This window comes from Arachis hypogaea, chromosome 5, assembly GCF_003086295.3.
Source record: "Arachis hypogaea cultivar Tifrunner chromosome 5, arahy.Tifrunner.gnm2.J5K5, whole genome shotgun sequence".
Taxonomy (NCBI): Eukaryota; Viridiplantae; Streptophyta; class Magnoliopsida; order Fabales; family Fabaceae; genus Arachis; species Arachis hypogaea.
In genome coordinates, this window is record NC_092040.1 from 108,228,581 (window position 1) to 108,244,120 (window position 15,540).

At 33.2% G+C, this 15,540-nt stretch overlaps 2 protein-coding genes across 2 annotated transcripts; both read right to left on the reverse strand.

The window, feature by feature from the left end:
* Window positions 1-705: 705 nt before the first annotated feature.
* On the reverse strand, window positions 706-9,504 carry LOC112802610 (protein NUCLEAR FUSION DEFECTIVE 4). The gene is made up of 5 exons (XM_025845887.3): window positions 9,364-9,504; window positions 7,378-7,490; window positions 4,096-4,937; window positions 1,951-2,545; window positions 706-1,567 (listed from the first exon to the last, which is right to left on the reverse strand). Exons 3-5 carry the CDS (start codon window positions 4,561-4,563, stop codon window positions 1,044-1,046), a joined length of 1,587 nt encoding a protein of 528 aa, XP_025701672.1. The 5' UTR covers window positions 4,564-4,937; window positions 7,378-7,490; window positions 9,364-9,504; the 3' UTR covers window positions 706-1,043.
* On the reverse strand, window positions 9,147-11,715 carry LOC112802611 (protein NUCLEAR FUSION DEFECTIVE 4). Its single transcript, XM_025845888.3, has 2 exons — window positions 10,985-11,715; window positions 9,147-10,587 (listed from the first exon to the last, which is right to left on the reverse strand). Exons 1-2 carry the CDS (start codon window positions 11,477-11,479, stop codon window positions 9,400-9,402), a joined length of 1,683 nt encoding a protein of 560 aa, XP_025701673.1. The 5' UTR covers window positions 11,480-11,715; the 3' UTR covers window positions 9,147-9,399.
* Between the last annotated feature and the right edge of the window lie 3,825 nt (window positions 11,716-15,540).

The following is a 15,540-nucleotide window of genomic DNA, read 5'->3' on the forward strand; positions in this document are numbered from 1 at the left end:
TTAAAATAGATTTAAAATACTAGCCCACTTCATTTTGTAGCAGATTGAGAGCCGATATCCTTTTTTGTCTAATACTTTTTTTTAAATTAATTAAATTAAATAAAATTAATAAAATTATTTATAATAATATTTTATTCTTAAATTACTGTAAAAAAATAACCATTTTAACTTAATTTTTAAATTATCAATTTTGAACAATAACATTATCTAAAAATAGAATACAATACAAAAAAATAAAAGAATTTTGTAAACAATGTGGATTTAGCAATTTTTTTTATTTAACAGGTTCCAAACCCTACTCCAAATTTATTAAGAATTACAGAGCAATAATATATCTATACATTGCTAATATGTTAATTATCGAAATAAATTTATCTAGGATTGGTGAAATAAAAAAACAGTTAACTTCTAGTAAAATTGATATAATAGTAGACATAACGATATATAAGAATAAAATTGACTTTAAATCAATTTGATTATATTTAAAATTAAAGATATTAAAAAAGTTAATTCATCTCACAATTAAAAGAAATAATACACCCTACAATTTTAATTTCAAATTAGAAAAAAAAAACATACGAAGACTTGAAGTACAATTTTAACAATTTTAATATACTAGTGCTATAGAAAGTCTATCACAAAATTTCAAACAAAATTGCAATGTCCAATAATAGATTAAAGATAATAATGATCACATGGACAAAATTGGTTCACAAAAGCATAATTAGCTGGACATAGTTTATATCCAAATTCATTAAGCGTTAAATTTATCTCCAATTTGGCCAACAACACACTATTATACAAAGTAATAGCCTAAATATACAGAAATTATAGCTCACCATTGATTAAAAATTAACAATCTCCTCTCTCTCTCTCTATTTCTAGATTTATTAAAAAGTTGATGTATCTGAATACATTTATATCAAAATATAATAATTTTCAATGAATAAAAAAGAGAGAGATTTAATTTGAGGAGTACGAACTACGAAGTATATATGGAATGGACATAATATATGTACAGCTCCCTGATTCTCTTCACACCATTACAGGATGTTCTGAATTCTTCTATGTGCAACCTGACCATAGAAGTTTCTTGTCCGGAAAAACAAACCAAGAGCTGCCAGAGAACCCAAAACAGTGGCAGATGCCATTATAAGGAAAGACAACATGAAACAATGAGTTCCAATGCAAATGTTTCCCTCTGATGCTTCTTTGTCATATATATACCCAACAACTCTCACTGAAAATATGTAAGATCCCACAGGACTTGCTATTGTAATGGTGTTATATATGCTACCCATATTTCCCACACCAAATATCTCAGAAGCGATTGTGGGCATTATTGACCACTGAGAGCCATAACAGATACCCACCAAAACTGAACCAACATATAGAGCACCCTGCAATCCAGAAGCAATAATCAAATGGCCAATGCTCATGACCATTAAGGTGATGACCATAAACAAAGGTCTTGCCCATCCTCTTGTGTGTAAGAAGTGATCCGAGATATAACCACCTCCGAAACGCCCAGCGAAGTTCCAAATGCTCCACAATGAAACCAAGGAATCTATGTTGCACAAATACATGTGTTCGATACGTTATGATACGATACACAAACATTATTTCTTTTAGAAAAAAAAAAAAAAGAAACTAGTATAGCAATATATGTTAAATAACATGTCATAATTATTAATAAAATAAAGTATTTATATAAAGTGATAGTATAATTGGAGGAAAATAATGGATATAGACATAATGTAGTATTTGATTTAAAATCTTCAAATTACAAGATTTCTGGCACATTTAAAATTAACTAAAGGCTAAATTATTAAAGATATATGAAAATACATGAATGAATGTAGATACATAATGAGAGTATTGATACGAGATACGAGTAGTAATACAAGTATGTCACTAATCTTAAAGTATCTGCGCATCATAGAAACAAACCTGTCTCGCGCACGGTGTAACCGAGGGATTCCCCTATTTGGCTGATATTATTAATAGTTGCAAGTCCTGATCCCATGGCACATGCCACAGACAAAAACAAAATCCAAAAGTTTAGAGTTTGTGCTGCTTGCAAAAGGTTCAAGTTTCCTCCCAGTTGCAGAGTCCTCTGTTTGTTAGTATCTGATTCTGAGGACACTTGCTCCACAATTAGTTGGGATCTCTCATCATGAAAATTTTCAGAGATATTGGCAAGGGTCGCCTCATGTGCTTGAATTGCAATACAAAGAAGTGAGGCTAGCAACACAATGAGCAAAATCAACATGAGCACGTGGATAATTAATGGCACTCTAAGGATGTTCTCCAGGATTATAACAGTCATTAGATATGCAGCGACAACCACAGCCATGGAAGAAAACATGTTTAGATATTTCCTTTCGTCGCCCTCTCGGGTGTTGTGGATTCTTACAAACCACATAAGCAGCAAAGTATTTATCGGCGGCAAGAGAGCTAGCATCAGAAGATATGCTTTAGGCTTGTTGTTGAATATTGTCCTATACACTTGAATTAGTATTGCTCCACTGAGACCAAGAAATCCCTATCAACAAAAAGCAAATTCCAAAAGGCAGAACTTGAAAAACGACACAACACATCAGGAACCAAAAGGCTAGAATCCGATCAAGTAGAATTGGCACAATATCAGAAACACATACACTTCAAAATCAAAAACGCAAATAAAAAACAATAAATGAAGATATAACTTTGTACAACTTCAATGTAAAAAAACGCTTTTGTATTATAAAATATTTTAAATAAAAACACATCAAATTTAATATTTAGTTTGTATATAGTTTAATTAATTTCTAAATAATATAATACTTTTTAAAATATACTATATACTATCATTAATTTATCATCCTATGCTTCGCATAGGTCTCATTCTAGTAATAAATTAATAAGTATAAACCAAAACAATTAAATATGATAGGGTGGTGTTGTCATTTTCATCAAAGTGGTACCTAAAGTATGAATTGAATCAAATTAATCAAATATTGGATTTTGGGATGCTCCAAAGTATTGGGGACAACAAAAGTAAGCTAGTTAGTTTAACTCAAGAATTTGTATCTAACTCACCTAGCTTGAAGAATTCATAACATAAACCAACATAATCCTGTCTATACTATCTGAACAGAAGAGAGAGAGAGAGAGTGAAATGGAGTTGCTTAGTTTAGAAAGTTCCATTTGAGGGATAGTTATGTCAGTTAGCACGTAACAATTTAATTAGCTCATTGAAAGTTTGGCACTGGTGATATTCTACTCCATGTAGATCACAAATTTCACTCATTTTTCACTAAACTTCTCTCGGATTCTACTTTCTATACTTTGATAAAAAAGACTTCTAAAACAAAAAAAGATGGCAATTGAGAAAATTCCTAAATTGGTAGCCAAACGTTTTTGTGTTGGACAATTTTTTCTTCTCCATTTTTAGAAAGTTGGAAGTCTCTAACCATGCAAATGTACTTCAAAATTTGAGAATGACAAATTTTCATTCCTCATCATTTTTCTTCAGGACAAGTTCTCCACTACTAATCTAGCACATCTTCTCCATTGACAAGGGATAAATTTGCTATTTCAAATATTGAGAATTTTTTTGTGGGAAAATTAATGACCACTAAAACAGAGCTAATTATTAAGAAATACTAATCACATCAAAATTGTAAAAGATAATTTTTAGCTGCCGTAGCTATATAATTAGATGTTGCTTTCAAAATTAAATTCGCCTAAGAGAAAGTTTTAGAAACCGTCACTTTTATTAAAATTTAGCTAGTATTTAACCATTAAAAAAAGAGTGTGTAATTTTACACTATTAGATATATTCTCATACCATTAAAAATATTAATAATAGTTAATTGATGACTACAAATCATAAAATATGATGACTCGTAACACTACTGTTCATATAAAATTATTAAGATAATACAGACTACAGTTAAAAATTATTAGATAATTTAGACTAAATTATTATTTAATAATTATCAATTATCCACCTCATAATATGAGTTGTCACTGCTTGTTTACCTCGAAACTCATTTACAGTTGGGCATACCTGAAATTGATAGTTAACAACCGCATAATTTGATAGTTTACCTTCATGATGCCCACAATGGTTCCCCTATAGTCAGGGAAGTTGTGGACGCCGGTGACAACATTGGAAGTGTTGAAGTAGCCCTGAGCCTGGGCTGTCACGTACATGAATAGGCACATGACAGGCACGGGCACCGGCGCGATAACGCCCGCAACCGCTGCCCACATGAGGAAATAGCCCAAGAAGCATTGGGCCGAGCCCAATAAGTGGATCAGCCAGGGCCCGTTAGCTGTTCGGCGCGCAGCGAAGTCGTAGAGAAGGCCGCAAAGGACACCGGCGTTGATCCCTACGTCCTTCCAGACGGACACAGTGGTGAGAGTTGACTGATCGTAGTGCAGCGTTGACTTTAGGGTTTGGGAATAGATTGAGAAAGTGTAGAGTGATCCGCTGCTGCATTGAATCCATGTGCTCGCCACCGTGGATATCCACTTCGATTTCGCGTATGAGCTCAACTTCCTCCAATCCATCATCACTTTGGTGGATTGATTTTGAAGTTCTTAGGTTTTTGACATTTTTCAGTGTGTCGGTTGTTATTCTGAAGTTTTAGGGTTCAATCCGGTAATGACGCCTGTAAAGTCGGACGCTGTTCGTTTTGCCACTTGTTAGTTGTTTACTATTGTAGTATTTGAAATGGGCTTAGCAACTTTATTATTTTTCAGTGTGTTGGGTTCTTTCCTGGTCTCCTTATTCCTCTTCTCTGTATGTTCTACTTCTGTTGCGTTAGTGAGTGCTGTTCTGTCTGTTATGTTACGCTGTTGTTACTTGTTACAATGATGAGAAGGTGATACTATTCTGTTATTGCTGTTCTGTTCTGTCACAATAACAGAAGAGGTGATACTGTGAACTGTCAGCAATGATATTGTAAATAGTTAAATAATTTAATCAAATATATTTAGTATGTTAAATCATTTAATAATTCACAATATCATACGTTTTCGTGAAAGTTGCAACCTTACAAGAATTAAAACTTGAAACTGCAATACGAGAATTACCGTTACTGTGATTTGGAAAAGAGAGAAAATAAGAACTGTATGCAGCTTGTAAGAATTGAAGAGAGCGAGCTCTTATGCCCTAATCGCTGAATTGAATTTTACAATAAAAGGAATTTGCTAATTAAGGAGTATGCCTGATCAAAACCTTCAATTTTGCTTTGATTTAGATTTTAAGACAGGATTTGGTTCTGACTTAAAACATGTTATTATTCTGTCTTTCATTTTTGGCTTTATGTATTCATTTTGGACTTACACATGTGGTTCATTATCATTGATTAATAAATTGATAAAGAGGATAAGTAATAAAAACTACTAAACAAAGAACAGTATCAACCAAATGAGAACTGGGAAGCCAGACCTCGAAGGTTCTCCCCTAGAGAGTTTCCTCTTTTTTGGAACAATTCGAATTTTCGTATGTTGACAATTTTTAGTACGTATACTGTATAGTTTCCCTTGCATTTGTTGCACATGAAGATTACCAAGACAATTCAAATAAAGCATCTAGATGAATGTAAGAATATAAAAATAAAATTGAAAACAAGTCATTTCCAAAATACATAGAAAAACAAGAAAATATTACTTGAGAGAATTACAATTTAAAATTAGTTGTATTCATCATATATAGCAAATGTATAAATTCATTCAGATGTCATTTTCAGAATTAAAAAATATCTCATTAATGGAAAAAGGAAAAAAGAAATTCAAATGCATCTCATTACTTGAACATAGAACTGCTTCAAGAAATTTATAACTTTCATTCAAACATGTCAATATTCGCAGCAAACTAAATCTCACTTGATTTTTTCTTGCCTAATACTCTGCATTTTCCATGTAAAAAATAGAACTTAATCATAAACTGCATTTTTCACATAAAAAAGAACTAGTGAGAACAACGTCCTTACTACTACCAGCTGGCCTTATATAATATGTGCATGGTGCAATTTTGCTCATCAATATGAACAATAGCAACAAAAATCTTTCCCCACTCTGTTATGTTGGCTCAAACCGCTCAATAGATTGGACAACATTTTCTTTTATCATATTTAAAACATTAACATATAAATCTCTTTTAATAGTTTCACCAGTAGTTTCTCTACTTCAAGCCATTGGAATACCTTCTATATTATCCATTCTCGTTATTGGATACGAAGACACCACTGCTGTTCTCATTGTCAATCTCTTCAGCCACTCCCAAAGTAACATGGTCATAATTGAATGAAGTGAACAGAAAAAGCTCAAATCACAACACATAATACCTCTCGGGAGTGGAATGCACCTCTAGTCTATGATTGAAGGGGCGCCTTCATAACATTGTTACTGATATTTATTATTGTTGTATTTTTTGTAGTATCAATATGGTGAAATATCATGATATCATATTATTTTTCTCAGAAAATTGTGTTATAGGAGCAGGAAAATATAATTATCCTTGCAAAATTTACAAAGCAAGTAGCACTACGATGCACGCAGAAGTTCAAATTTGGTCCAGCCATCCTATATTCTCGCATACTCATATTAGATCCCTAAAGCCCCACCAGAAATGTATTGCATCAAGAAAGCCTAGTGTAGAAGATGTCCACCTATGGATCTTGAAGAGCTCAATTAAGAAAACTAGTGTTCATTTTCAACTCTTGAATTCTCGGAAACCGAAGACAATGGCCTTCTAGTATCATCGACAAGAGTGCCATACTATTTCTTATCAACACTAATAGAAGTGAAATGATCAAATGCTTAACAACCTAACAGAAGAAAAATTGAAAAATAACATAAACAAGAAGCTAATTCCAGCACAATTCAGAACACTAGGCTGCATTTGGAAGGGAGACTTAGACTAAATTAAGTCTCGGTATTATGTTTGGTGTAAAGTGTACAACACTGAGTTATGTCTTAGTATCCTATTTGGTTTAAGATAAATATGGAGATGAAATAAGAATATTTATTAAAATACCCTTAACTATGTAAAGTGTACAACACTGAGTTATGTTTCATTTACATTGAGAGGCAACAATGCCAACCGAAGAACAGAACTCTCCCACCTCACTCGCTACAAGTTTCAAAATATCAGCCAACAAAAACTTACTGAATCAAAATTCACAGCACCAAGCAAACGGGCACTTTTTCATGATTATTAAGAAGATGCTTCTTTAGCTGCAGTTCATTGACGACAACTAATAAGGAGCATGAACTATGAGATTTTTATTTGACGATGTTTACTACTTAAAACTTGGGAAACTATTTATAGAAACTTTACTTCACATTCACTAAGATAATACATATGGCAAAGAAATGTACCTTGATAGCAACAGAGGTGACTCCCTTATCAACACAAAAATATGTTCCTGACCTACGGGCATTAAGCTCTGAGAACTTCCTCATAATTTCAACAGATTTATCTCATGGTTCCACTGGAAAAGCAATCAAATTATTTAAATGAAAGTCACCAAATTGAACTCAAAACTATCACAAAATCAGAACATAGTGGGGAGGTGGTAAAATTGATTTCGGTAATTTTGAAGCCTAACTCTCAAGTCTCGAAAGCAATTCTTGCCTCCAAAACTGATTTTAATAATTAACTGAACTGAAAATTCTTCACTTACTGCCACAATCATTTTTAGAGGAACCACCGAACATAAGTTTGTCAAAATCAACTCTAACTTAATCAATTTTGTCAGAATTAATTTTACCTAAAATAAATTTTACAACTAATACAAGTAATTTGAAAAAAAAAAGTAATTTCTTATTCTTATACACATCTCCACAAACGTAAAAGGATGTGCAGCAGACAAAATTTAACTTCCCTAAGTTCTGCCAGATTCAAAAGGCAAAAAGCATTGAAATTTGACAAAAGAAAAAAAAAATAGAGATAAAAACAAGAGTTGACTTGAAAAATCAAAATCCATTTCACGCCTCACAAAATGAGTGCTAATAATTATCTTAAAATAATAATTAGTAAATAAAAGAATTTCAAAATTATGTTAGAACTTAACAGAGAGCATTTTCGCAAATAGGATCAGGATGCAACTAAACACAACAAATAACTACAACACTTTACACCACAAGTCCAGAACCAAAGCTAGAACTGGGATTGTCAAGGGGAGAGAAAGAAAAAGGGTTTGTACTGTAAAGTTCAAAATTTAAACACCACAAGCCTTCCCTTCCAGTCAAAACCTTAACTTGCAAACAAACACTAAGGAGTTAGGAACCATTAGAGAAAGAAAATAACCAGTTCGCAGATAGTGGGCGATTTGTGTCATGCATCAGTCGAAATATGAGAGGCAAGCAATATATAGACAACACACTGATGGATATTATTGCGTATTGACCGAGACTGGGAGTGGCTTAGGGAACAAGACACTCACTCAGTGAAGGCCAGAGGGAGTAGATACATGAAATCTACATAGGAAGAGAGGTTATTTCCAATATGTGTGATTTTTGGGTCACAGTAGCAAAAATACCACTATTGAATGAATAAGACGCATGCTTCATCACCAAACAGAAAATCCAGTTGGTTAACAATTCATTTTCTTTTGGATTAAAGGCATTGCCACATGAGCTGGTTTTGTTACAAGAAGGGCAATTGAACTTGGTATCTAATTTGATCAGCAAGCACAATGCTGCATAAGCTGTTGGCAATCAAGACCTTATAAGTAAGTAATCCAGAACATTTGAGAAGTAATTAGACTTAAAAGACAAGAGATGTAAACTCTAATTCCAGCTTAATAAACCCACTCACTTGCTTCATGACCAAATACATATACACCAATAATTAACAATGGTAAAGAGCCAAGCAACACAGAAATAAAATTTAGTATTTGATTTTGTGTAATTTCTCTATTTTAAGCATGCTCCTCTTTCGAGTTCATCTTGAGTTTAATATATCACAAGACTGAAGTACTCGAGTCATCTTGATTTTCCTTTCCTACATTACTTCTTTTCTTCATCTTTCCATAATTTTCATATCTTTCAGTTTGCTCTGTAAACTTCTGGTTGTAAAATCTTAAGAATCATTTTAAGCTGATGGCCAACTTTTCCCAATTGAGGAAGAAAGGAACAAAAATAAATTTCTTCAAAGAATTGAGATGCTCATACTAAAAGATGAATTGATACAGAATATAACTCAAAGAACAGCAAACTACATCATTTTTCTTATTCCTTCCGACACAAAACAGTAAACTACATAACACAATCCAGCCATACAAAGAACTTCTGGAAAATTGCAAATCCAATATTTCTGCAAAACAAATCAGAGAATACGAGAACGGTTTCCTCAGACATTACCTTGTGATGAAATGATACCACCTGAATTCCTTGTCATCACACAGAATGTTTTAATCTTCTGAGCACAACTAGCTTATAGAAATTTCGTGTCCGGAAGTATAATGCAAGACCAGCCAAAAATGCGATAAAAGATACAGCTGCCAGGATAAAAAACGATGACATGAAGCAATGTATTCCAAAGCATGAGTTATCTTCTTTATCGGCTTCCTTGTCGTAAATATATCCGACAACTTTGACAGAAAGTAAATAAGATCCAAGCGGACTTGCAGCAGCAATAGTGTTGAAAATGGTACCCATATGCCTTACACCGAAAATCTCAGAAGTGATAGTAGGCATCAAGGACCAATGTGCACCATAGCAGATTCCCACCAAGACAGGACCCAAATACAGGTTTCCAGGGAAACCAACAGCTATAATGACATGGCCGAAAATCATCGTCCCCAGAGTTGCTACCATCAACAAGGGCCTCGGCCAACCTTTTCGATGCATGATATAATCAGATACATAACCACCTCCAAAACGGCCAAGAAAGTTCCACATACTCCACAAGGACACCATATTATTAATCTCAATTGTACTATAGCCAAGAGATTCGCCTATTTGGCTCATGTTATTTATCATTGCAAGCCCTGAGCCTAACCCTGATATCATGGTTAAAAACAACATCCAAAAATCAATCGTGCACATAGCTTGCAAGAGGTTCATTTCTTGTTCATGGGTCAACATGTCATCCGAATTCAATTGTAGCTGCCCTGCATCACTAGGCAGCTCTTGGTATTCCGATTGATCCCCTGATGGAGAATAACTAGGCGACATGATTAGCTTTTGGCTGTCCGTTGAAGGGGGCCTCTCAAACGAGAAGGTTTGCGCGAAGCTTCGTGACTCCTCCCATTGAGCTTTGATGGCAATGCCGTAGGGGAGTGCTAGTAGAACCATTAGGATTACAAATGTTAACATGCGCGCCCAAGTTGATAAGCTGGTGAAGTTTTGTAAAATAATTATGAACATGAGATAGGCAACAATAATCACAGTGACAACTGAGAAACCGTTCAAATGCTTCTTGTAATTGCTGTCGCGCACTTCATAGATCCTCACCAAAAACATTAGCAGTGTACATATGAATGCAGGCAAGCAAGCAAGCATCAGAAGGTATGTGGCCGGGTCGCCATCACAAAATGTGTGATACAGCTGAATTAGGATTGCTCCACTGAGTCCAAGGAAGCCCTGATCAATAATGAAATGCATACCACATTATTAAACAGCAAAAATTAAGGATGTTCTGGAATCATCAAAACTCCATTTTGATTTGTAAAAGGTTTTTGAAAAACAATGTGGGTCAAAATATTTATGATAATCATTCACCGGATTATCATGTTAAAGCATTTATTGATCTGAAGGTTTATGGATTCTTACTTCCTCACATCATAGATAAATTCACTAAAGAGAAGTATTATCCAATAAGAAATGAGTTAATGTAATAACCATATAAGTAAGCAAACCTACTTATTAGTAAGAGACTCACTATTTTAACTACTTTTGCCGCTTGATTCATTTCTGTTATTTTCAGTTAACATTCTTCAAATTAAAGATGATTTGAATTTTGGTAGCACATAAAATGTACCTTCATGATGCCCACAATGGTACCACTATATTCAGGGAAATTACGCAAGCCAGTGACAACATTAGTGGTATTCAAGAACGTCTGGCCGTTAGCTCCAAGCCACGCAAAGAAGCACATAACCCAAACCGGCGGCGTCCCAATGAGCCCAACAACAGCGGCCCACATGAACATGAACCCCACGAACACCTGGACCGCCCCGGCCGCCAGCACCACCCAGGGACCACCCAATGAGGCCCACTTCGACTTTGCCGACAAGCACTCCACGCCGCTGCTCCGGTAGGGAGTGACGGCGGTGTAGAGGAGGCCGGAGAGGATGCCGAAGTTGGCGCCGATGTCCTTGAACACCGAAACGGTATCAAGCGTGGATTGGTCGTAGCCTTGCGATGACTTGAGCACTGGGGAGTAGATGCTGAAGGTGTACGATGCACCGCAGCTCCACTGGATCATTATAGCTGCGGCTGCGCCGGTCCACCGATTTAACAACCACTCCGCCATCGGATTTGTCGTTCCTTTGGTACGGTTTTTTGTGGTTCCTTAGTTTCCACGACGATGGTGGTGGTGGTTCTTTCCAGTTTGCGGTTGCGTGTTCATATTATATAGAGATCCTTCTCGCATTTGAAAAATATGGAGTTAATGACGAAAAGAAAGTGTTTGTTATTATCCGCATGGGGATAATGGATTATTAGTTTATTATTAGTTTATTATTACTGTTATTTCTATTATTAGTTGTGGACTTAAAAAGTTGCAGCAGAAATGATTGTTAATTTATAATTAATTATTAGTGTTGTGGGATTTCGGTACGGGTCACTCTAAGAATCTCGAACACTATAACATGCGGACACACAGGACATAATACTATACAAGATAGACGGACACACAAATTTTAAAAGAAAAAATAGAGGAAGTTAATGAAATATTTGTACAATGATATAGAATATAACTATTAGAGATATAGAAATATAATTATTAGTGTTACTTTTTTTTATTAGCGTAAGTTTTTGGGATGAGTGGTATCATGATATGGTATCAAAATTCTAGATCCAAAAGGTCTCCAAAATTAACTTATCCTTAATATCTGGATAGTTATTCTAAATATTATGGATAATGTTCATTTTAAAATTATAAAATACGGGAACATAATATATGTATATATAATATAAAATATTTTTAAAAAATTTATAATAAAATTTTAATATTTTATTGATATTAAAATATAAAATAATATTTTAACTATTTTTAATGTTTATTTTTAGTTATATAAAAATATTTAAAATATTTTCTTTAAATATATAATAATATATATTATTTTTAAACTCATTTTAAGAATACATGTTAAAAATAATGTTGGACACGCTGACACGTGATGGCATTTAGGTGTGTCCAAGTGTATCAAAAAAAAATTATTTTTTATTAAGACACGGTTGGATACAGTAAACACGTGTATCAAACGAATGTCGATGAGTGTCATGTCCGAGATATGTCCGATACGCTGATATGGCAACTCAATAAAGTGTCCGTACTTTATAGTTCACATGATGTTATGTACTTGGTAGAAACTTAGGTGCTCTCAACTTTATGTGAAGTTGATAGTTAAGAGCCATTAGATAAAAATTTAGTCAAATCAGTCAAATCATTTAATAACTCTCAACTATCAACTTCCAATGAAATTGACTGCACCTGAATTTTGTGGTTCCAATTTTTTTGACATGGAAATTGGAAATTCGAAAGACTTTCTTTTTTGTTTTTCTTTTTCTTTTGTTTTATCTTAGGGATGGTAATTCTCCCGACGGAATGGGTATTTGCAGGAATTTATTCGTTGGAGAGTAAATTTGGAGAGCATTTTCTCTCCACGGGAGACGGGAACGGGTATCCTTCCCGTACGTACTCATTTAATATCTATAAATATAAAATGATAAAAATAACCTTATATATTAGTTAAAATCTAAACCTAATTCACAATTTCACACCGTCACTTGTCTCATTTCACTCTCTCTCTCGTCACCACCTCCTTCAGTCATTCTTCCTTCTCACTGCATTGCCGACATTCTTCCTCCTAGCCCCTCACGTCGTCGTCCTTTACTTTCCTTTGTCACTGCCGTCGCTCACTTTCTTCCTCTCATTTGTGTTGCTCGCTGCTCACAGCTTCGTCGTCGCCTCTGCCTTTGCTCCGCGCGATGCCTCACGACATCAATTACAATTCTACTCCAACAACTCCTCTTCAGCAGAACGCTTCAGCTCCACGATGCCTCTGCTCCATGACGAAGCCTCAGATCTGCGACGTCGACGATAACTGTTCTCCAACGTTGCCTCTACTCAACGGAGACGATGACGATTCTGCTCCATAGTTGGTTTCTGTTGATTCATGAAATTGGTTTTAATATATATTTTGATTTTTCATTGATGAAATTGGGTTTAGGATTTGATTTATGGGTTTAGGATTATGGTTTTGATTCTGTTAGTTGATAAATTTGAGTTTAGAGTTAGATTCTATTGCTATAAAATTTGATTTAGGATTTGGATTTGTAAAATTGGGACATATACTGAATTTATTTTGAACTGTTTTCGAAATTTTTATTGATTCTGTTTTTCTTTCCCTTCAAACCCGTGGATATTCGCGGATATCCGAAAATCCGGTGGGTTACCAAGTCCCCGTTACTCGACAAAGTATTCGTGCTTTATAGATGTTTGTGAGTTCGGAAGGTCGGCCGGTGACAGAGTGCTTATGGGAACCTGAACGTGAACTTCCGACGAAAAGAACTATGTGTGCGATTTGTCGGTTGATCGGTGGGTGGGGCCACCTGTAATGACACTCTGATACTAAAGTAAGTGTCCGTAAAATAAGGCGGCTAAATTAGGATTATAGTAACGTCCCTGAGGAGAGGGACATGTCCCTCTCCTTTATTCCCATTCATCGGGTGAGTCCTCTCACTTGGACCTAGCTCTTTAGAAACTTCTGTCAGCGGTCTAGATCCAATTCCAAGAGGTTGTGTCACGTGATGAGTGTTTCGTCGTATGACCGGGTCATGGATCTGTTTGATAGACCTCCGATACTTATTGCGCTGGACCAAAACAATAAATAAGCACATATTTTAAATATACTACATCTAATATATGAAAATAATTTAAATACATTAATTTTGTTTCGAAAAAATACCTGAAATTAATACAGTTTGTACTAAAATGTAAGACACTCATTTAAGTAAAATTTTGATTTATTTATGAGAAGAGTGAAATTATCTGGTGTCTTCAAAAAAATGATAGTGTAAATACTGTAAAAGACTATAATATTTTATTGAGTCTCTATACCCAAACTATTTGGACAAAATAAGAATAAATCTCAAATAGACATTGTTAGATAGATTCATCTCAGACATGATTAGGTAGACAATAATTTTTGTAAATAATGTAAATAATAAATTTTAAAATAGTTTAATAAAATAAAAATACACTGTATCCTTAAATTATCCATCTAAATTTTAATATTAAAATAATCATCCATACATCTAATAAATTAAATATTTGATATATCCATTATTCACATTATTTAATATTTTTATTGTCTACCTATACTTTTCTATCTCAATTACACTCGAAATTAAATTTATGTCAAATTAAGCCCATTTTGATTACTCTGCATCGAAATGTGTTTGTGTGGGTCTTACAAATTGACAAGGGAGTGGGGTATGTCGGTATGTGTCTATGTGTGTGTGTCAAATGATTATTAATGAGTGGGGTTTGGCCATCACACCACTTGACCGCTTAGACTACTTTTTTTTAATTGAATTTATTTTTTTGTAATTTTTTATTAAAATAATACTCAAGAGTTATTAAAATTTATTATTTCTATTAATTAATTATTAATATTTAAAAATGTAAATTAAATTATATTATTAAATTATTAAACTAAAAAAATTAAATTAATAATTAAAAATAATAACTAAAATTAATACATTTTTAATAATTTTTTACTATTTCTTTTTTCATTAATCTATCATGCATGATTAAAAAAATTTACATGTACTTTTTATGTATTTTTATATTATATATTAAATTGATGCATTATTTTAGTATTATTGAATATAGTACAAAATTTATTTTACATTAATTTTACATTTTATCTATAATTTTTTATATATATTATTGAATAGATTTAAAATTAAATTTTAAAATTTTTTTATTGTTTACAAGTTTGTAAAAATGAAGTATTTTCAAAAACTAATTTAAAATCTATTTTCGAATAATAAAAAAATTTCCAAACCTAATTACATTTAGTATCATATTGTCTCATATTTAGTATTTTTTATCTTGATATAAATTTTGATCTAGTTGATTTAGAACAAATACATAAGTAAAATAGTTTTAATTTGATATAAAAAAATGAGTATACATTATTTGGTTATCTAAAGGAGTATTTTATTGTAGAAAGAGAATAAGTACATTAAAAGAAATATTTGTATTTTCTTTTGATTTCTTTTATATATTTAGATAAATTCGATTTACTATATATATCTTATACAAGTAAATCGAATTAAGCAATTTAACTCAAATTTTAAAAA